This window comes from Mauremys reevesii, linkage group 3 (assembly GCF_016161935.1).
Source record: "Mauremys reevesii isolate NIE-2019 linkage group 3, ASM1616193v1, whole genome shotgun sequence".
In the NCBI taxonomy this organism is placed as follows: domain Eukaryota; kingdom Metazoa; phylum Chordata; order Testudines; family Geoemydidae; genus Mauremys; species Mauremys reevesii.
In genome coordinates this window covers 169,755,129-169,777,597 of record NC_052625.1, presented here as the reverse complement: position 1 = coordinate 169,777,597, position 22,469 = coordinate 169,755,129, and the positions used below count along the sequence as shown (strand labels likewise).

General features: G+C 40.7%; 1 protein-coding gene across 1 annotated transcript in view; it reads left to right on the top strand.

Moving 5' to 3' along the window:
* Positions 1 to 18,325, top strand: part of DLGAP2 (DLG associated protein 2) — a 405,020-nt gene extending 386,695 nt beyond the window's left edge. The window contains exons 12-14 of the mRNA XM_039528234.1: positions 8,427 to 8,518; positions 15,690 to 15,842; positions 18,107 to 18,325. Coding sequence (XP_039384168.1) covers positions 8,427 to 8,518; positions 15,690 to 15,842; positions 18,107 to 18,325 — 464 coding nt within the window. The remainder of the gene's footprint in view (positions 1 to 8,426; positions 8,519 to 15,689; positions 15,843 to 18,106) is intronic.
* Positions 18,326 to 22,469: the final 4,144 nt, after the last annotated feature.

The following is a 22,469-nucleotide window of genomic DNA, read 5'->3' as shown; positions in this document are numbered from 1 at the left end:
TGTCAATCTGACAGCTTTCAAGACCCACTAAAGGCTTGTCTGCGTATCAGTTTGCACCCAGTTAGTTAAACTGGTTAATTAAACTAGTGAAAACCCCTGAGTGGACAGACTTATATCAGCTTAGCTTCCCTGTAAAATTTCAGAACCAGCTAAATAGATATAAACTAACTTTAAATTAATTTAAGTGTCCACACACAAAGTTGTACTGGATTAACTGAACTGATTTAAAATCACACCTTTACGTACATCAGGGCAACTTGTGTGTGTAGGCCTAAAAGGCAAACTTTTAAAAATATTCTGCTATTTGTGGAATTCAGCATGAAAAGAAAACAATCTTGGAAAGATTTGGTTTAAACTACCTTGATTCCTTTCGTAACCACTTCAGTCCATAAGGCAGTAGATTTCTCCAGGTGGAGGGTGTATATTTGGATTTCTTGTGGTAGGTCCAATTGCACTGCAACCCTGACTCTTACACAGCCAGAAAGCAGCATCTCCTCCTCTCTTGCAGACTAGCCCTGTTTTACAGCGTTGCATCTCCTCCTAGCTTTTCTGATTCCCCACCTTCTTGATATGTTCCTGACTCACCATCTCGACACATTCGCTTCACCTATCACAACCTGTTTTGCTCCCATGACCCTTCTTCCACCTTATGCCTACCTTTTCCTCACTACTTTTCCCTCATCCTACTTGCATGCCTCTGTTCTGATTCTCCAGCTTTCCCTCTTGCCTTCCCTCACCTGTTCCTGCTACTATTCCTTCTACTTTCCAGGTCTTGGTGGAGCCCCTTTTTTGTGGTTACCTGTTACTCTTTCTCCCTTCCCATGCCACTGCTCCTTCCCAGTTTCTCCAGAATCCACACAAAGACATATATACCAGCAGCACATACAGATTTGCACCACTCTGGATTTTCAGGGACAAGAGGGTTATCTGCAGCAAAATACTGTGACCCTAGGCACACCCTCCATAGAATTGCAATGATATTTGTACAAAGTATGTCTTGTAAGGTATCATATGAAAGCTAGAAACCTGCTGATTATTAATACCATTATAAAATGCATGTGTTAACCTTATATGTGAAGTTAGAAATTCCCTCTGTATGATGTTACTAGAGCATGGTTAAAACAAGACAGCCTAATCTAGGTAAAGGTGATAAAGAGGTCTTATTCCAAGTAGACAAAAGAGTGTGGATTGACCTCAATTTACATATTAGCAGTAAACAAAGCCATTGCTAAACTAGCAGGGGCTATCCTGGTCCTGAACTCGAGAGACAGAGCATTAACATGGCTCCTGCACCTCAAACTGATACAGCAGACTGAGCCCCCAGGAGGCCATCCTGACTTGCAAGACAAAGACATCCCTTTGGGATATAAGGAACACAGAGAGACTCCATCTTGATCCTTCACCTTAGGAGACAAAGAAACCAAGCGACTTGATATCTGTGACGTGTCCTGGCCAGTTAAAAGTTGGGTAAGAGACTTGGGGTAAAATAAACCTTCTTGAACAAAGACTGTATCTTGCTAGATTAAGGTTTAGACTTTCAGATGCTTGTTTTCACTTTTATTTCCTTGGAACCATCTCTACTTTTATCTCTTTTAGTTGGCATCACTTACACTTGTTTTACATTTATTTTAAACCAGTTCTGTGCTGTGTTTGAAGGGAAGGGTGTATTTACCCCAGTTAAATGAATAAGCTGTGATGTACTGACTAGTTAATAGAGTAGCACAGTGGTAGGGGCTGTGCATTGCAGAGAAACATCTCTGAGGCACTCGGGGGGCTGAAGTTCATTGATCATTACCTGCTAGGCAAGATCTGGGCCAGATCTTGAGGAGTTTGCTGGTGATGGAGACAGATTAGGGTGACCGGGAGCTGACACACAGTCTAACTGCCAGCAAAGCTCACTCTTACTGAGGCAGAGAGGTAACACAGTGGCTCACAATTCTTGGTATCCTCAGCAGTATGTTACAAATACTAACAGTAGCAAAGCAAGATTCTCATTAGAAATGAACAAGTTAACTTTGCTTTCCCTTCTCACCGCAGCAACCTTGGGCCACAGTGAAGTGACCCTTCCCCCCAGTGATGAAAATTGGATGCAGCCCTCTAGAGCTTTTAAAAGCTACATTGCCCAGTGGAGGGAAAAAATGCTTTCCCAGTGAAGGGATTAGCATAATACTGGATGCCTGGAAAGGAGGGGAGCAAGTTCAGTCTGTAACTGCGGCCTTCTTCTTCTTGAGTCCATGCTTTGGGTATGTGTTTCCTAAATGGAATGGTTCAGATTTCCCAAGCAGTGCAGGAAATTTAGCAATATATATTAAAATTAATGAAAGAGGTGTGACTAAATCCCCGATACTGCTCTGAAAATCTCAACTAGTTCATTTTAGTATGTCCATCAATTAATAATCATGAAAACTTTCCAGAGGTCTTATTCCAAGTAAAAGTTATACTTTTATTTTAACTAAAAAGCTTACTTACATATTTTCCCTTTCCTGTTCAGGTATGCAGTCCATCAGCATCTGTTGGAATTTAAATAGAAAATTAAATGGCTAAACAATATCTTTGTTTCCCCCAAACAGTATTTTAAAGCCAATAAAACACTGTGTATGGAATCTCAGAATCCCTTTTAGCATATTAAGTGTTCTGCCTAAATTTTCCCCCTTTGAATCCTTCTTCATTTAGCTGGAAAGTGGATCTACATATAGTCTCATTCTGTTCACAAAGATTCCATTGTGCAACTTTTGTGACAGTAGACATAATGTAAAATTAATCCCATGGAAATTTGTCATCTAGGTAACATCTCAATAGCATGAAAAGCTGTGGGATTACTCAAGCTAAAATTAAGTGTGTCGTGCTTTTGAGCGTGCCCTGCAAGATTTCACTGCAGACTCAAGACAGCGGCTCCCCACTTTCATTTTTAAAAAGCAGCTAGAATGTCAATGGTTTGGTATGTAGTCCAAACTCTGTAGTGTACTTTATCAATTATGTAAGATTCATGGCATAGGCCTGATTCTTCCCTTGTTAAAGTCAATGGCAAAACTCCCACTGACTCAGTAGAGGAAGATTTAGTTCTGATTTCCAAAGCACCCCACTGACATATGTCATATATTTTTAATCTTCCATTCTCATGGTTATACAATATATTGAACTAAAATAGACATATTTGACAGTTACACTGTTTGACATTTTTAACTGACACAACTTGTGCTGCAGTAAAATGCCATGCCAGACTAACAAACCTATACATAGTGCTAAAAATTTTGTTGTGAATGAGATTTGCAGTTCAGTAAGAAGATTTAAGTTTTAAAAAAGTTTATATAGTCAGTACTGAATATAATTAACTCACTAGCACAGAAAATTAGAAGTAGATTAAAATCAAAATGACAACTTTCATATAGAATTATGATTTCATATACCTGTATATGTATTATCTATAACTTAAATGTTAATGCCTGAGAATTCAAAAATGATGGTGTTTTAAGAGGTTCAGTAACAGATTTATTATTGGTAGTTTCCTCATTATTGTCATATCGACTGCAACTGAGCAGAACTATTTTAACCTACGAGGAGTAGCGCTTAAGCAGAATCATGGTTACTTTTGTGTAAATCTGTATAATCTTTATCTGCTCCCTTGTACACATGTGATATAGAACTGTACTTCATTATATGATTACATCATATATCCCAAATAATATGATCTATCATCACACAGGGCTTTTTTCTACAGTATTGTAACATGCTTGGTCCATGTGGAAAAATTTCTGTGGCATTATCTGTGCATCTTGTATACAAATAACTTTCACAATCTCTCTATAGGACCTGAACCTACTCCTGTTGAAGTCAGTGGTACAATTCCCATTCTCTTCAGATGGAGCAGGAGCAAGCTCCTAAATAGTGGTACTCAATGGGAGAAGTTTAGTTAATTAGTTAAAGAGTGTATTGTAATTCATACTCATGAGGGAACAGAGCTAAAGTCGTGTGACCATTTCCTGACTTTTGAGTGCTTAACTGTGCAACCTTGATTTTTTCTTAATAGGTTTTTCTTATATGGAATTGATATTTTGGTTAATTTTATCATCGTTCATTGATTAGCAAAATTATTTCTACGCATTTCAAACATCTCAACCTCTACACTCTCTAACATTCATCATCCCTTCATAGAGATAATCAATCTGAACTCATCAGAATAACTCCCCAATGCATGAAATTAATAACAGGGTTTTGGCGGTGTATTAATACTGTGCTAAAGATTATGAACTGAAGTATTTCAATACTTTAATTTCATTACAGTAAAGCTGAGAGGCATGAATAAGAGAGATTCTCACTTGTTATAACTTTCTAAATTTGATTTACTTATTTAAATGTAAGTAAAGTTAAGAAAGACGGTAGTAACAGGTAGGCTCTTAATAATATATATTGGTTCTCCAATCCCAGGGCTATAATAAGTTTCATTGTACCTAACCGTATCTGCAGCGCATAGGCACTCATTCAGCAAATTATTTAAGCACGTGTAACTTTATATATATGAGTGGTCCCCCTGAAGGCAATGAGACTATTTTTATGCCTAAAGTCACACATGTTCTTAAGTATCTTGCTGAGTCAGGGTTTTGAGTAGTCCGGTTGACTCTATGGAACTCCTTATGTGCCTAAAGTTATGCACATGTATACGTTTTTACAGGATTGGGGTCTAAAATATTGGAATTTTCTCTCACCACTGCTTGTAACTAAGCACATGTATAACTAGTGTAGACAAAGTTGAATTAAAATTTAGTACCTAATACCATAAGCAGTCTCCCATGGTCCAGTCAGACATCTCTCTCACAAATGTAGCTGGCATGTTACCTCCAGCTAAGAGCTAACTTTTGAAATGTGTTGCAGTGTACTTCTGATATAGTATCTGCTACAGTCCTTTGTTTCTAGCACTGCTGAAATATCTTTCTAGACCTCTACGAGATAGGTATAAATCAGTATAGTAGGGTTTACTGAATTTGGTAGATACCAGAAAAATCCTCATCCCAAAAACCCCCGCCACCACCACATAAGGAAATCCTAGTGTATTCGATTTCCATCTCAGCTTACAAATCTTTAAAAAAAAAAATTAGATTTTCTTACACATAGAAGGAAATGTTATTTGTTCCAGGAAAAGTCTGGATGTTTCATGTGAAGCTACAGGAAGTTTGGATTTTTCAAGAACTTCAGTAAGAATTGGGAAACTTGTAATGGAATATAGTGTTAGCTAAGAAAATGTGAATACAGGCTGTAAATGTAAAGTACAGTTATGGTCAGAAAAGTTACTATGGACTGTGCTTGTTGGCCCTGATTTAGCCAAGCACTTACACATGTGCTTGAGTCCCTGCTGAGCTAGTGGGACTGCAGGCATTTCCTGCCCTAGTTTCCCTTCTCTCAGGGCCCTTTAAGAATTCCACAGAGTCCAAACAGATGTAAGACAAAGTTCTCCTGCTGGGGTTCTCCTTTACTAAACCTAAAATAAACTGGAATGAAAGTCTCTCCCCTTGGATTCAGGGAGTTGCACGGCCTTCTTCTTTGGAGCCTATGGTTCTCAATTCTGGCCTCTCTGGCCTGTGGTCGCTCTCCTTGCCCCAGGGCTTGTACAGCTCTCCTCCTTGGGGCCTGTGGTTTTTAATTCTTGGAGTTCCTCTCCTTTAGGAGAGCTTATCTCTCTCTGTGAGCCTCTCCCTGTTACTGAGCCCTGATAGCCTTTTAACAGGCATAGGTGTTCATTATCCAATCAGCTGCCTAGATGTGTTCCGTACATTAGCTCATCAAGTGTAGGCTGGGCCTACGCTCCTCTTAAAGCAACCCTATGACATTTCTTCCTCCCCTACAGAACTGACCTATACACAAATGTAGGGTTGACACTATCTAACACTCGGTCATATTCTAAAGCCATGGGGAACTTTCTGTTCAGCAGCACCCCATAAGACTATTCAATCTTTGGCAATGTTCCTCCCCTCCTCAATAAGCAGAGAGTCTCTCTCTCATTCCCATACTTCTATTTCAATATGTGTCCACTTGTCTCTCTAGTAGTTTGCCTCTCCAAAGCAAGCAGATATTCCAATTCCTTCTGTCTGTTTTTTAGGTGAAGACCTCTTTCCCAAGATTTTGGCTTAGCTTGGGTCCTTCACACATCTGCTCCTTTAATTGCTTCTTCTCATCCTCCATCTGTTCCACCCAGGTACTGAGACTCAGGCCATGTCTACACGTACAGCGTGGAAGCAGCGCAGCTGTATCGATACAGCTGTGCCACTGCAGCGCCTATGGTGAAGATGCTCTATGCCAACGGGAGAGCTATTGGCATAAAAAACCCACCCCCTTGAGCAGCAAAATCGATGTCGGCAGGAGAAGCTTTCCTGTTTACATAGGCCCGTGCACATAGCATTTATGCTGGCATAATTTATGTTGCTCGGGGATGGGGGCAGTTTATTCACACCCCTGAGTGATATAAATTATGCCATCATAAGCTGTAGTGTAGACATAGCCTCAGTGTCTGGCACATCTCTTCCTGCACTAACCCCTGAGTCATCTGCAGTTAGACTCCTGGGCCTGCCAATTTATTGACTGGCTTAAATGACTCGCTGTCCAATGGGTTTGACTGTCCTGAGCAGCTTTTCAAGCTGACTTGTGGTTCTGTAATTTCCGTCGGCGAGTGCAAAGTGTTTCTTTTGCCACATAGAGATACCTTAATCCATTAAAGGGATCAGCAACCCCGTGATAGTCCCATTGAAATCAACAGGATTTAAATGTGTATGCTTAAAGTTAAGCACATATGCTTTGGTGATCTGTTGAATTGGGGCCTTTATCGATAGTCCTAAGTATGGGTCAACATGTATGACCATTCCTGCACCATTCCAGAAAGATCCCTGGGAGTCATTGAGGCCCAGGTTCCTCTGAGGTTCTTGTGGTAGGGTACTTCACATATATTTTACCTTTATTAGCACTGCACAGCCAATACAGCTCTGATAATGTGAGCTGGGTTTTGTTCAGGGTCAGGACAGCATCCACAGAATTGTTAGTGGAGTTCCGAGTGAAGGATATTTATCATTTGTGCTTTCAGAGCTAGAGGGTGAAATCCTGGCTCGATTGAAATCAATGGCAAAACTCCAATGGGGGTTGGATTTCACCAGGAGAGAACACATTTTGATGAGATTCCCAGACTAGGTTTACAAGGCAGGCATCATCTTTTTACCCATAAACTGGGCAAATTTGGTCTTAACATCATTCAAAAACAATTAACAGAGAAGTCCACAATGCAATTTTACAAACTCTGTTTTCAGTATAAAACAATGTTTTAAGGAAAACTAATACAATATTGTTTTGATTCATAATTATTTTATATTAAGATATTAACACATGAGCTATGCACTTAATATTTTATAGAGACTATGCTTTAGAAAGATGTAGTACTTTAATTAGTTACTAGAATGTTAATGCATGGAATAAGCCCGGCCTAGTTAACAGAGCCTGCTGCCTACAATACGCTCTTAGGCCCTGATCCCAAGCCTGTTGGCGTCAACAATAAATCATGTTCCACTGTGGAGACTATGGAATAAAGATATTATTGGGTTGAGCTCCAGATTGTTAGTTGTGCCTGATGATGCTTGTGAGGTAAGGTTAGAAAAACTGATGGACTGTGGAGCTGAATAACAATTTAGAACAGTGCTTGTGATAATCCACTGGTCTCATTGACTTTCATGGGCTGCTGAAGTACTTAAAGTTAAGTGCATACTTAAGTGCTTTGCTGGACAGAGACTAAAGCATTTGCTAAAATAACTTCAGGATGATGACACTTGTGACTGAGCTTTGTTTTTGTCATTTACTGTATAAATCAAGGTTTGCCTTAAAAATAAAATCTGAGTGCCAGTCTCAGCAAGTTATTTAGTATTTTCTCAAATCTTTGATTTCCTAGGAAGTGGAGACAGTGTTAGGCTTTCCGTCTTTTCCTAAGTCAACCTTCCCTGCATTCTTTCCAATTATTAACGTATTGTTTATTATTGCCATGGGTCTAGGAAGGTTGGGTATAATGCTATACACAGCATCAGAGTCTCCAGATAACTGCATCTTCCTCAGAAGAAGTTTGTCTACATAGTCTCTAAAACATAACAAAATACACCTCTACCTTGATATAACGCTGTCCTTGGGAGCCAAAAAATATTACCGCGTTATAGGTGAAACCACGTTATATTGAACTTGCTTTGATCCACCGGAGTGTGCAGCCCCACCCCCCCGAAGCACTGCTGTACCGCGTTATATCCAAATTTGTGTTATATCGGGTGGCGTTATATCGAGGTAGCGGTGTAGTTACTAATATTCTGAAATAATAGGAGTTCAGCTCAACACTTCTTGTATCTAATTACAGTTTTGCATGAATAGTGCTTCAAAGACACCGGTTGGAAAAAACCTTTCTGTTTGTTCAGTTCTAGGTAAGATCCGAAGTGCTGTTGGAAGTGCTCAGCTCCTTATGTCTCAGAAGTTCCAGCAGTTTTATTGGCTTTGTCAACAGAACCTGGTAAGTCAATATTCCTACCCACCTCCCTCTAATCCCTCTAATATCCTGGGACTGGCAGCTACAACTACATTGCATACATATTATTGGATAGTTTAAGCAAGTTGATACCTACTGTGATCCACAAAAACTTGGTTTTAACATCCCAGTTCAGAGCCAAATTTAACTATCTAGTTACTGCAACTGCATAAAGTTGTACAAGTCCTGAAGTTTCATTTTGGACGGTTTCCATGGCCCCTATTTGTCCTAGAACTCTTTTTTAATTCTTAAACTGAGTCTGGCCATAAAAATATACCATCGAGCCTCTTATGTTTCCCACAGAGTAAACATGAAATTTCAGGCTTGGCAACTTTTATTTCAGATTAAAGAAAATAAACAAATATAAACTCTCTGTGAGACAGAAAACACAGTGACTTCATTTTGTAACATTCTGTATCTAAACTGAGAATGGCAGTGGCCTTAGTAATAGGGAAGAGAAGACTTCCCTTGATTTAAAGTTGCAGTACAACGAGAACAGAATGGCATGTGTTTCAGTTATATAACTACATATATACAAGTCTGATCCTGTAAAGTCAATGGGAATCAATGCACGGAGTGCTTGCAGCATTGGGCCCCATATTTTGCCCAGCCAATTATATATAAGAAGTCCTAGAGCTAGAGGAGCTACAGTGCATTATCTGGTAAAACGATTGTTTTGGAAGTCCACAAGAGTCTAATTCAGTTCTAAATGTTATTTTCATGAATATGCTATGACAGCTGCTATCAGTTGTATGGAAACTGTTGGTATAAGATACTTATCTGTACAAGAAGATAATTCTTCTCGTTAAGTACAGTTTGTGATAAACCCTTTCCTACTTCCTCAGGTTCACTTTCAACGCAGAATATAATCTTTACCTTTTGTTTCCCTCTCTGCTTCTCTTTAAAAAGTGCTAAATTCTGTAGCATGTGTAACAGAAGCCATGACCTAGGTGACTAGCTATACAAAATCCATCATTCATTAATATTTACTGAATAACCTTTTAAAGTCATGACAACATACGTACACTGCAGATGCACATTTTGTTGCTTGTCATCTACAAAGTTAAACATCCAGGGTTTGAAAATTGTATCCAAAATGTTACTGAGAAAGTCATTTAAAAAATGTCTTACTTTCACTTAGTGATATCTGATAAAGAATGGTAAGAACATATTCGACAAATACCTGTCAGGAATGGTCTAGTTATTACTTAGTCTTGCCTTAAGTGCAGGGGACTGAACTTTATGACTTACTGAGGTCCCTTCCAGCCCTACACTTCTATGACTCTATGTGGTCCAATTTGGAAAGCATCCAATTATCTGCTTCAAAAATATGATTTTAATAGATATTAACAGACAACTGAGTCAGGCTATTGCTAGGAACCATATTCGAGATATTAAGATATGTCGCATGCTTTCTTTTTGTCTGCTGGTGAAGGAAATCTTGACTGATGTCTACAAAAGTCTTGCTGCATATCTAACGTATCCTCCCATTATCTGATTGGCTAAACTATCCATACTTGGATTAAGAAATCGTAGCCTCCATCCCCCTTTATTTATCTCTAAGTGAAGTGGGTCTCTCTTGCTCCTGTAGCCAAGAGCATTATTTTAATAAGATGAAAAGACACTGCCTGTCCAGCATATACATTGGCTGTCTGGAACAGTTAGCAATTTCTTACTGAAAAAACAATAGGAAAATATATGATAAAATCTAGGACTTTTATGACATGATGATTGAAGGAATGGTGTGATTTTTTTTCTCTTCCCCTTTTGATTGATAAACCTCCAACACAGCATGGCTGTCTGGTACATTGATAAACTAACTCTAGCAAACAATTAAACTACGGCAAGCTGGGGTGTGAACTAGCCTGCCATAGCTTAATGGTCCATGTGCACCCTGCTGATGCGCACCAACAGTTCATTTAAGTGCTTTGATCTAGTAGTCTTTGAAACAGGAGTGGACTAGCTCAAAGCTCATTAATGAACTGTCAGCGCACCTCTGGAGGGTGCACTGTGGACAGTTAGACCTCAGCAGGCTAGAATAGCGTAGATTCAGTAGCGTAGACCCCAGTAGCGTAGACCCCAGCTTGCCCTGGTCTAATGTGTAGACAAGCTCTAATGTTCATTCTGCAGGACACGCTAAGGTAAAACTATCATTGGAGTCAATGGGAAATAAGTATTGCAGGACTGAACCCTTAATATGATTGGGTTTTTTATACCCTTCCTGTTTATATTTGATGTTTGGTTTTTTTTTTTTTCATTTGTTTGTATTTTGTAAAGTATTCACTAGAAGTGTTTCTACAGTAGATATTGTGTATGGTCCTGATCCCACCCCACTGACGTCAATGGGAATTGAGCCAGATACAGATCATTTTGCATTAAATCCACCACTTAAATGCAATCACTCTCTTTGGGGTAGAAAACAGCAGCTTTCCAACAGCACGCAGTAAGCTAAATAAATATTTAGGACAGGAAGTGGAACTACCAATTGAAACTACAGCAAGGATTTAGGAAGACAGAATGTAATTACCCAAAAAAGAATTTATCCAAGACAATGAACCCTCATCCTTAGACTTGCGAGAAGTGCTCTGAGATCTTTGAGCAGCACAATTGGTCAAGCTCTTGGTTATAAGTCTCTTAACAAAGACTCTCAACTGCTGTAAATCCACATAGCTCTTTCAACTTCAAAGGAGCTATGCCGACTTGCATCAGCTGAGCAGAGCCGTAACTAGCTATTTTTGCGCCCGAGCAAGAATATAAAATTGCAGCCCCCCCCCCAGCGGCGCTGTGCCCCCCTAAAACACCACCACCCCCAGCGCCGCCCAGCCCGCGGAAACAACCCCTCCCCAGTGCCACCTGCCCGGCAGAAACAAACACTCCTTCCCCAGCGCCGCCCCGCCGAAAAAGCTTTGGGCCAAAAAGGAAGATTGGGGGGCAAGGGAGGAGAAAGGGTGACCAGATCACAGCAGTAAAATAGGACCCGTCCCCTCCCTGCTCGGCCCCACTCTCACACTGCTCTACACCCCCTAGCCCCCCCCTGGTTTGCTGCATCCCTCCTAGTCAGTCCCCCACCTACTACTCGCCTCCTTTCACTTTCTCCCTGCCCTGCCAGAAACCCCCATGCCCGCCCCGAGAACCCCTGCTGGCTCACTGCTCGCCTCTTTGTCCACCCGCCACTTGCCCACCTGCTCGCCCCCAACTCGCTGCTCGCCCCCTCTCCCCCCACAAGTATAAAGCCTCATTCAAAGACCCAGGGGTCACTGTATTACTGCACACAGCAGTCAATCAAGGCAGTTGTAGATAAATCTCTGCATTATGCATTTTTGTATAACTTTTATATGACTTTGTATTGAATGTTGGTAATATGTTATAGCGGGCCCCTAAGGTAGTATAATGAAGATAAAAGAAAAATGTCTTTTTGCTAGAAGTAGAATAAGATCTTCCCCCCATTTTGTAATCAATGGCCCTGTTGAATGAATGAGGTGTGACTGAGGAAGGCGTGGAAGGCAGCACCTCCAGACAGCTGCAACCCTTGGAGAGGGGCTGGGAGCCAGACCGAGGACAATCAAGCTTGTCAAGTGGGCTGACTAGAGAAGAGCAGACATACTGACGGCTTAGGGGGTTAGAAGCAAACACCTTCCTTTGGGAACACCCTCTTTGCAGCATTGGGACAACCCCCAACCCAGAGAAAAGCAGCAAAAAGGACCAACAGACACAGTCCCAGATTTTGAATCTGGGAGATTTGCCCCCCTCCAGCCATCAACTCACCGGTCGCCTCCTCACCCCCTGCCCATAAGTGAAAAGCCTCATTCAAAGACCCAGGGGGTCGCTATATTAATGCACACAGCAGTCAATCAATGCAGTACCAAAAATTAAAATACTGAAAATGGATGCCCCCCTCCATCCACTGACTCACCGCTCACCTCGTCACCCCCCCCCCCCCCCGAGTATCAGGGGTGGCAGGTTTGTAGAAATGTTAGTGGTGCCGGTGCCCAGAATGCTCAGAGCCCCCCCCACACCCAAACTCTGCCCCCCACCTGCCTAAGGCTCTGCAAGGGAGTTTGGGTTGGGGGAGGAGGTCTGGGGTGCAGGCCCTGGGTTGGGACAGGAGATTGGGGTGTAGGATGGTTGAGAGGTTGGGCTCTGGGATGGAGTCTGGGTTGCAGGCTCTGGGATGGAGTTTGGATGCTGAGTGCAGACTCTGGGCTGGGGCACAGGATGGGGTGCAGGATGGGTGGAGGGGTGCAGGCTCTGGGAGGGAGTGCGGAGGGCTGGGTGCAGGCTCTGGAAGGGATTCTGGGGTGCAGGCTCTGGGACGGAGTTTGGGTGCTGGGTGCAGGCTCCGGGCTGGGGCACGGGGTGGGGTGCAGGATGGGTGGAGGGGTGCAGGCTCTGGGAGGGAGTGCGGAGGGCTGGGTGCAGGCTCTGGAACAGACTTTGGGGGCTGGAGATGGGGTGTGGGCTCTGGGATGGTGTGGTGGGTGCTGGGGGTGGGGGTGGGGACTGCCATTACATATGGCTTCCTTCCTCCCCTGCTGCCTCTCGCCATAGCCTCACTGGAGGTGGGGGATGGGGCTGCCCCTTGCCCAGTTTGCAAGAGTGGTGGCTGTGGGGGGCGGGGTGGATCACAGGGTCAAACAGTACACTCACCGAAGCCCCAGCAGCTGCTCAGGTGAATGAGATCCACTAGCTGCAAATGATCCTGTCTCCCACCAGAAGCCCCCACGACGTCTCCTCCAAGTGGGTGCCAGGGGAGGAGAGGGCTGCAAAGCATGTGTGTGCCCCCTTTCCCTCCCCCTCCTGACGTGCAGCAGCTTTCGTTCCGGCAGCGACACTCCGGGGCTTTTCCACGCCCCTCAGCTTTGGGCGCCCGAGGCAAGTGCCTCACTCGCCTCGCCCTTGTTACGGCAGTGCAGCTGAGAATCTGGCCCACACTAACAACTAGAAAGAGCATTGTTGGTTCATTACTGCTCCCTACTGAATCACCCACTCCACTGTTTGTAACTGCTGAGTTTTCTTTGATTCCTCACCAATGTTCTGTTCAGCACTGATCCTGTTCAGCATATGAGATCTAATGAGATCACACTCAAGGGTGTCATGGTTGCAGCAGACCAACACATAAGCATTGTCAAGGCCCTTTTTGTTAGTTCTTTGCTCTCTGCAGGATAAAGGCTGCAGTCATAAATAATCTAGTTTTAGAAGCAAAGCCTGAATTCAAAATTAGATACAAACAAATTAAAAGTTACTGAATAAATTCGCACTTGAACAAGGCTTTTCCAAGCTTAGATGTTTCTAACATTAGTCCTTTTGGCTGGGGTTACCAGTTGAAAATAACGTACATTATTGATTTATACATATTAGCAGCAGGAGGTAGCCCCCTTGTGGTCCAGAGAATACAAAACAAGCTCCAGTCAACAGCAGCTACATTGGAAAATATACTGTACTGAAATAGGCATAAGCAGAACTGTGTGTACAGGGGTTATAGAAGAGCCGTTGCCTTCAATTCAGAAGAGGATGACAACTCAGAATGAGTAGCCTCCAGCAGGCATCTTCTTATGGGTCTGTAAAGTAAACTGGAAAAATGACAAGAAGGAGTGAGAGGGCTGTGTTGTAGTGGAGGAAGAACAGGTTGAAATACAAGCTATATTAAATGTTGTACATTACCACAAGACTCACCTGGTGGACTGCATATAGGGGACCAATATCTTAAAATGAGTGGAGTTGCACCAGTTTACGCTAGTTCAGACTTACTTGGGCACAGGCTGCAAGTTATGTTGGAACAGACAGAAATTTTAAATTAAATGTTTTAAGTCCATCTAAACATCATCTTTTCCCCCCAGGAAGTTTCCACTGAGCTCCCATAAAAAAAGATACTTCCTTTACAACAAAAGGTGTGATTTCAAGTGAACTAATTAGAGACCTACTCATTAAGCGGGTGTCCTTCCCTCTCCTTATCAGGTGTGGAGAGCTCCACACACAATCCCACCGTGGTTCTTCTGCCTGTAACTGTACAGTAACGAAGAAGTGAGCTTTAGCTCACGAAAGCTCATGCTACAATAAATTTGTTAGTCTTTAAGGTGCCACAAGTACTCCTGTTTTTTTTAGGGAGGGGCTGTGTATGGAATGAGCATTCCTGTGCAGCATACAGTACAGCTCTGTAGAGATTCCTTGTGTACTGTCCCCTAGGCAGGATTTTGGAGGAGGAGTAGAGGCAGTAGATCTGCTTCCATGAAGATTCACCAGCCATTGACTCTACACACACTGTACCCCAGTGTGTGTGGAGGCTGCTGCAGGCAAAAGTCTACTGTGGTGGTTGTAGATTGTCTCCACTGCTGCCCTGTGGCCTAGAAGGAAAGATTCCTTACTGCTGTCTTCACAGAGATCCTCACCACTCAGGCCATCTCTCTTTAAAGTCATCCAGCTGGTGACTTTTCTCAAGACAATGCCTACACAGCAAAGGGTTATGTCCCCATAATAGCTTTTCTTATATAATTTCCCTTTAGTACCCAAATGGATTCATAATCAGATGAAGGGTCTTCAGACCAACTCATTACCACTATTATTGGCTCTCCATTAAGTCATATTGCCTGCCCTTGGCATAGAAACTACCTAATCAAAATATCTTGAGGGAAAAGCTTGCCCAGCCCTTTTGGGACCAACCAATAGAACTTTAAAAATGGCTCAGATAAGATATTTGTGCCATACATAAACCTTAAGACCTGAGAAAATGTAATAGCAACAATAAGCATAAGCTGGAAATTAATTCATAACATGATTAATTTTGTCTTCTACTCAGATATCACTAGTGGAATAAAAAAAGTTGGTTTCTCATGTTCTCCTTCCTCTGTAATGATCAGCAAACATAGTCAGTATGGCAGCTTACTACATTTTAAAAATGCAGGTCAGCTTTGCACAAGAATCTGCACAAGCTACAAGAATCAATATATAATGTATAACTCATAGATTTTGGGGTTGTATGGGAGGCAGATATTTTCAGTCACAGTTCCCAGCCTCATAATGTACGTTGCCTTAGCACTGTGTACCACTGTAACAATGAAAACTGGCACCATGCATTTTCAACTGCATACAAAGGCGCTTTAAAGAATGTTGTTCAATGGCTTCCGGTCTATTTATATTTTCTCTATTGTGCATATGTCAGGACCCCAGTGCCATGCCAAGGCCAACTTCCCAGGACCTAGCAGGATTCTGGGACTTATTGCAGCTTTCAATTGAAGACGTCAGCATGAAGTTTGATGAACTGCACCAGCTGAAACTCAATGAATGGAAACTAATAGAATCACCTGAAAGGAAGGTAAGCAGACCAGAGACAATAACATTTTGTTTCAGATTGTAGTGATAAGGCCCCCTGGCGTTACAGTCAATTCCAGAAAGTGATTATTTTCAAACCTGAAAATAGAAAGTGACTATTTTCCATTGCCTCATTAACAGATGACCCTGTCCAGAATCAGGGCCTTGAGGTTTATTTTTACTTTCTTCTCACATTTTTGGTTTAAATTGTAAGATATAAATAATATAGGTATAATTATCCCTACCAGCCTGTGCCTAGCCACTGTCATTTGGCCCCTTGAATTCTGATAACAAATGACTAGGAGCAGATTGGAATTGAAAGATGCTCTGATTCATTCAGATTGCAAATGCAACTGAAATAAAGTCCCTCATGCTGTCACACTGTGAGCAGTTACTATCTGGGGATTGCATCCTCTACTTCCTTCCTAATGGGGAGAGATCTGACTCCCAAGATCTCTGGCTCTCTGGGGCTGTGCACCATCCCCTCTGAGAACCTCGAGGACTGGAGATCGGCCTGTGAACCTTGTGTGGATAGAGGTTGCATCCTTGTGTAATTTCATGCTGTCTGCATTTGTGCTCTCAGGCGCCACATCCCTGCGGCCCCCCTTGCTCACAGCAGTAGCAGCACAGATTGCAAATGAGCCACAGTGGCAATGTTGCTGTGTACCTGCTTTCTTCTTTATGCTCCTGGCTCCATCCCTGCTGATTACAATATTGTACAAACAGGGAGGATGTCTTTAGCTTAGAGACAGTATAGCTGGCCCCAATGGAATACTTGTTTGGTTTTAGAATGCGACAGGAGGTATCTTCTCAGAAGTTGATGTGCTCTTTCACTTTTTCAGGCATTTAATGTAACTGCTTGCTCCTCCTCTTGGGTTGCTTGGCCAGGTGGCTGGTGGGTAGGCAGTTTTGCTTTTGCTGATTGTGGGGGTGAAAGTAAAAGATGATTCTAGTGGCAGCATTGATGATTGTCTAAGGAGGGAACTAAATCCTAGTAAAGAGAGAGAAGATGGGAGGAAGGACATGGGGATGGAATGCTCCTGACTGAAAATAGCAAATAAAAACAAAGTATTCTGGCAGAGCATGCTTTCAGGAAGAACAGTGCCTGTGCCCCCTCTCAGGACTCTGCTATAAGTCCTTTAATTTGGAAAATTGGAACAAGACTGCCAAATACTGTAAAATCTAACCAATGACAAGTGCATTTGACTATTAGGTTCAGGGCTCAGCAGTTGCAGTAAGAAGACCTACACAATTCATGACCCTCAAAAGATCTTTATGATATAGGTCTTGCAGTGGATTAAATTAGCAACCTGCCAGTGTGTCCTATGTAAATAGTTACCCACTGTATCAATAATTATTGCAGCAGTAACATGTACTAATGGCGGAAAGCTGCATCATGTAACAATGCCACTGATGCAGGAGGATACATATCATCCAAAGCTTTCAGTTCACAGTCCTACTCAGCGAATGAGTCGAAATGGGAGATCCAAATTTTGAAGTAAAATCTGCATTTCATTTTTCAAAACAATGTCAGGCTTAATAGCTACAGAACTGAGCTACAACAAGCATTATACAAACATATATTAAGAAACACTTTATATTCTAATAATTTCTCAATATGATTTTCTTAAGGTATTCTGGGCTGATGTATGGAACTATTAGCCCTACATTTCCATTTGTTTGGTTTGTTTTTGTATGTTACCTTTTTTGCAATTCAGAGAGGAGACTAAACTAATAGAGATGTATACACAGCTGCTATCTCATACCCAGCTGAGGCTAAACTCAGTACGATTAATTTAATTAAAAATCCTGTCCTGCTAATCTTAGACAGGCTTTTCACTCCACCAGAACACCCAGACACACTGAGTTCTTATCTGAGAGCCAGCCTGTGTTTCTGAACATAATGGATCTAATGATGTGCCAGGTAAAATAAAATTAACACGAAGATGAAAGTGAGGTTTGCAGCATGTATGTGTACAGTACCTGCAATAAGAGTAAATGGAGATATACTCTTTATACTGTGCTACTGCAGTGCAATCCATTGGAATTTGCACTGGATTCTGCAATAGCTGGTTTTCCCCCTGTGTCCCCAGAACTGATGGTGATTAATGTTATACATTAATTAGCTCATCTCAGAGTATAAACTGAGCATGTTTATTAGTTGTGTGACAAGTATTTTTTCAATTGACATTTCTCTGATGTGCGTGTTTTATTGATATGGTGCCTTTCACATTTAACTCACTTTTCAATTTTCAATAACCATTGTAGGAAGAAAGGAAGGTTCCTCCTCCAGTACCAAAGAAGCCCCCAAAAGGAAAATTCCCTATAACGAGAGAAAAGTCTCTTGACCTACCTGACAGACAACGTCAAGAAGCCAGAAGACGGCTAATGGCTGCTAAGAGAGCAGCCTCCTTTCGGCAGAATTCAGCCACAGAGCGGGCAGACAGCATTGAGATCTATATCCCAGAAGCCCAAACCCGGCTTTAAAGACAGAATGCTGCAGTGTCCTTTTTTAAAACAAATGCTGTACAGTTTGTCACTTACCTGGTAATTTTTGTCTCATTCTCTCCACTGAATATGCCCTTGCTGTTGTGTTCTTTGTGCCATAAGCACAGTGGAATGCTTTTGATTTCCTCAGAGTTTGCTGAGCTCATTGCAAGAACTACTTCTTTTTGTATTTATTGTCTGACTTACAATCAGCTACAATGGATAGGGCTTGTTGAGACCTGACTTATCCAATATGTTCTCAGAGGACAACAAGAAACACCTCTTGAGATGGAACCCAGCTTACCTTTTTGTTATTTATATTTTTATAAATTGTGTGATAATTAGGGATAAGAATAACAAACTATAAATGGGTGCATCTCACCATTCTCTAGAGGCATTAGCTTATCCAAGTAGAAGGTGCTACAAATGTGAAGTGCAGGAAAGAAAGAACCCATTTATCTCTCTGACCTCCAGTTTCTTTTCCTTGAACCCAGCTAAAATATTTGCCCATGTGCTCTGCCATTCTACTCATCTTTGTTACTGCAAAATAACATTAGGCCTCTCGTGTCAAGTTTCTGGAGATGAACAGGAATATCCAGCCACTAAAACTCCAAAGTTCATCAGGAACCAAGAAGCATACAAGCCTGGTCCTATTGGGAATGCTCAGTGCGAAATGTTTGTCATAGCAGTATAACAACATTCAGAAATCAAAGCAAAATTATAATGCAAGAGAACTTGAGTGATGGGGAAAGGAAAGTGGAAGCCTTAAAAAGTTAGATCTTCTGTAGCAAGATGTGTAAAGAGAACAGTTATACTTACTCCTTGGGAACACTCATTGCGTTTAACAGTTCTTTTATGTGTTAACTTTTTATTTGACCAACCTTCTCTCTTTAATTTCATAAGCTATGCTATGTGATACTTTAAACTCTCAAAATGCTATATCAATTGAGTTTCCAGGGTATCCTTGAAAAAAAATATTTGCTTGTTTAAAATGCCAGTTGTGATGTTGTAACCAGTTTAAGAAATATGAATGTGAGTGGTAAGTATATCTAAGTTTAAATGGTTATCTTAAGGTAAAGGTGAACTGTGGTTTACATTTTTTTTCCAGAAATCTTTTTCCTATGCAGTATCAGTTAAGGCAAGATTATCCTCTTGCTTGTGTCAGACTTAAAGAAATGATTTGAGAGTAAAGTGACTTCCAGACATGGAATATAAGGAAAGTAATTTTTTCAAGCCTCTGATTATTACAAGAGAAAAATAGGAATCACTACAATCAAGAGGCTTTAAATGTTAATTTGAAATAAATTTAGATAGTATTATTCCACTTCATTTACCTTCCCATAGATAATTGAGCATCCCAACTCTTAGAAGTCTTCAGATAAAGATGTAATAAAAGATACAGCCCACAGATCCTGATACCAGGGTTCTGATTACTACTCTAGGTCAAAAGAATATTACAACCATGACACAGATAGTCCCAACTAACACATTTATTTATTTTTTTACTGCTTTAACTATGTACTTAGCCATAGGCAGAAGAGCTACTTAATTATACTCCAGCACTTTGGTTTGTTCACCTTGATGAGCACTTTAAATATGTACTTGGCACACCCTGCAACCTGCCACATGACTGAGAACATTAAGTAACACAGGTTACACAGATCTGACATTGCTTCAAATCTGGGTTTAGTTTCTTGGGTTTTTTTTTTTTTCCTTCTGAGCATTTTGTTAAGCATGAGTTCTGGTTTTGGAGCAAAGCTGATATAAGCATGTTTAGCTTCAAGATATGAATCTTTAGAGTTGAATAGTTGAGAAGTTTCTGTAAGGAGAAAACTCTGTAAATTGAGCCTGATATCTGGTATATATTTTACCAAATAGCCTTAAACTATATTTGGAAGCAAAAACCAAGATGAATGTATATCCTTCCAAAAACGACGACAACAAAAAACCCTCCCTGAAATATTCTTATATCAATGAAAACTTATTATACCCTCACCCCCCAGCGTGTTCAAAGCGTTTTCTGTGTACGGAAAGAGCTGAATCCTGGGTAGTGTACAATATTGATGCTGCTTCCTATATTTGTTGTACTATTTGAAATACAAATGTATTTGCAGGTATTGGCATCTTTAGTCTTTAAAAGTGATATTTAATGTTAAGTGGAGCTGCGAATTAGAACTATCCACATGAAAATAAAGCCAGTGTATTTCCTAGATGTAGGAAATTTAAAATAGACCTATATATATATTTATGGCACCTATGTGTTTTATCTAATTTCCTTGGATACTTCCAGGCTAAATCACACTTGTTTTATTCACATGAATAATCCCACATAAGACAGTGGGATCACGTGATTAAGGCAAACAGCATTTGACCTGTCAGTATACAGAATTTGTAAAGTTGAATTGTAAAAATTAGACTAGCTGTTAAATTTAGATCCCAGATTATGTTATAATGTTGACTTGGAGCAGTCCATAATGGTTTTAATTACACATCAGATTTTGATAGATATTTTGGGGTATTTTATGTTAGTGCGTCATCACTAAATTGGACTCTAAATGTCTGGCTAAAACAGACCTGTGTGAGCAAATCAGACCCTAAATTTTACAATGTCCATGCAATGATGGGAATATGCTCAATATGAGTCTTTGGATATGTATGATTCCCTGTTTGTTCCACCTCTGTTCCAAAGAAGAAGAATTAAAAGTAAAATAGATGCCTACTGCTAAATCTGATAAAATGTTATCTGTGCGTGTTACATTTTTAAGTGCAATATATTCAACTTGTTGTGCAGGTAACATTCTATCAATAAAGGCAGATCATAAGCCATGTTTACCTATGTATTGTACATCTAATTAGTTGGAAAAATAAAATTATGTTTATAATACTTGTGTTGAAAGTCAGTCACACCCAATCTGCTTGAATCATTGCTATAAGATACACAGTATTCAGTAATTATTGCTTACAGAGAGGTCATGTTAAATCTGGAAATAGCATTTATTTCATACATAGGAATGGATTACAGGACCAATGTAGGAGAAAATTCAGTAACTTACAATGTTCTATTAAGATAATAGCTGAATATCTCTTTTTTAGTGACTTCATGCTCTACAGATACTTAGAACATATTTAGGAGTCAAAATTCTCATAACGATAAAATATTTCATTAGCTAGGCCATTTGTATACTAGATCTTATCTGTAAAGGATGAAAGATACAGAAAGCCACCATTTGTTATTCCATTGTCCGTAAAACACAAGTATAATAAATAGAATTCTCAAGAGTATTATATTTGACGTAGGAACAAGACCTGACCAGTTTAAGGTTCAATACTTATTATACTTATTTTTTGCTTTGTATATTTTTTTAGATTTAAAGTTCATTGTAAATTGCTGAAATATGTTACAATGCATTTTATTATTTCTCGACAGCTTCGATCAGAATGGCCCTTGGCAATGTGTAAAAACTGAAAATGTTGTACAGTTTAATACCAAAAATTACATTTTAGTTCATGCTTAAACTTTGTCACTGTATGTTAAATTTGAGGTCAATTAGAAAAGAATTGAAGCATAAATAGGAAAGTGTGTGGATTTCATACATATAATGCACTTCATATAAAACAAGTTATTTTTTTTAATCATAACTCCTGCTGTATCAGTAAATCAGTGCCCTAATTTTTGCTAATTTAACACTGTTGATTCTACAAATTGGGGAAACTTCCACTCAGCTGGTGATGTTGAAAGGGATAGAATTTACTACTAAGAGACTAGGCCACAAATGTAGTTTAGGCCACAAATGTACCTGGAATCTCTCCGAATCCTTCTTTGACTTGTGCTTCTCAACAGCCTCTCTTTCTTCCTGGGCTTCTTTGTTCATTCCTCTCTCACAACACACATTATCCAGTTCTACTGCTCATTGCCAACTCTTCTGAAGGTAAACTTTGTGTTAGGTCCCTGTGCTCTTTTATTCCAGTACGTGTTTAGTCTACTTGGTAGCTATATTAGCAAGCTAAGGACCAGATTCATCTCAGTCATTTGGATGCAGCACATTCTGAGACAAATTCTGTTCCTGTTTACACCTGGACTACAGCATTAATGTCAGTGGAGGAGGCCAGAACTTGGCCTGTCTGACTGCATTGTGTGTTGTGC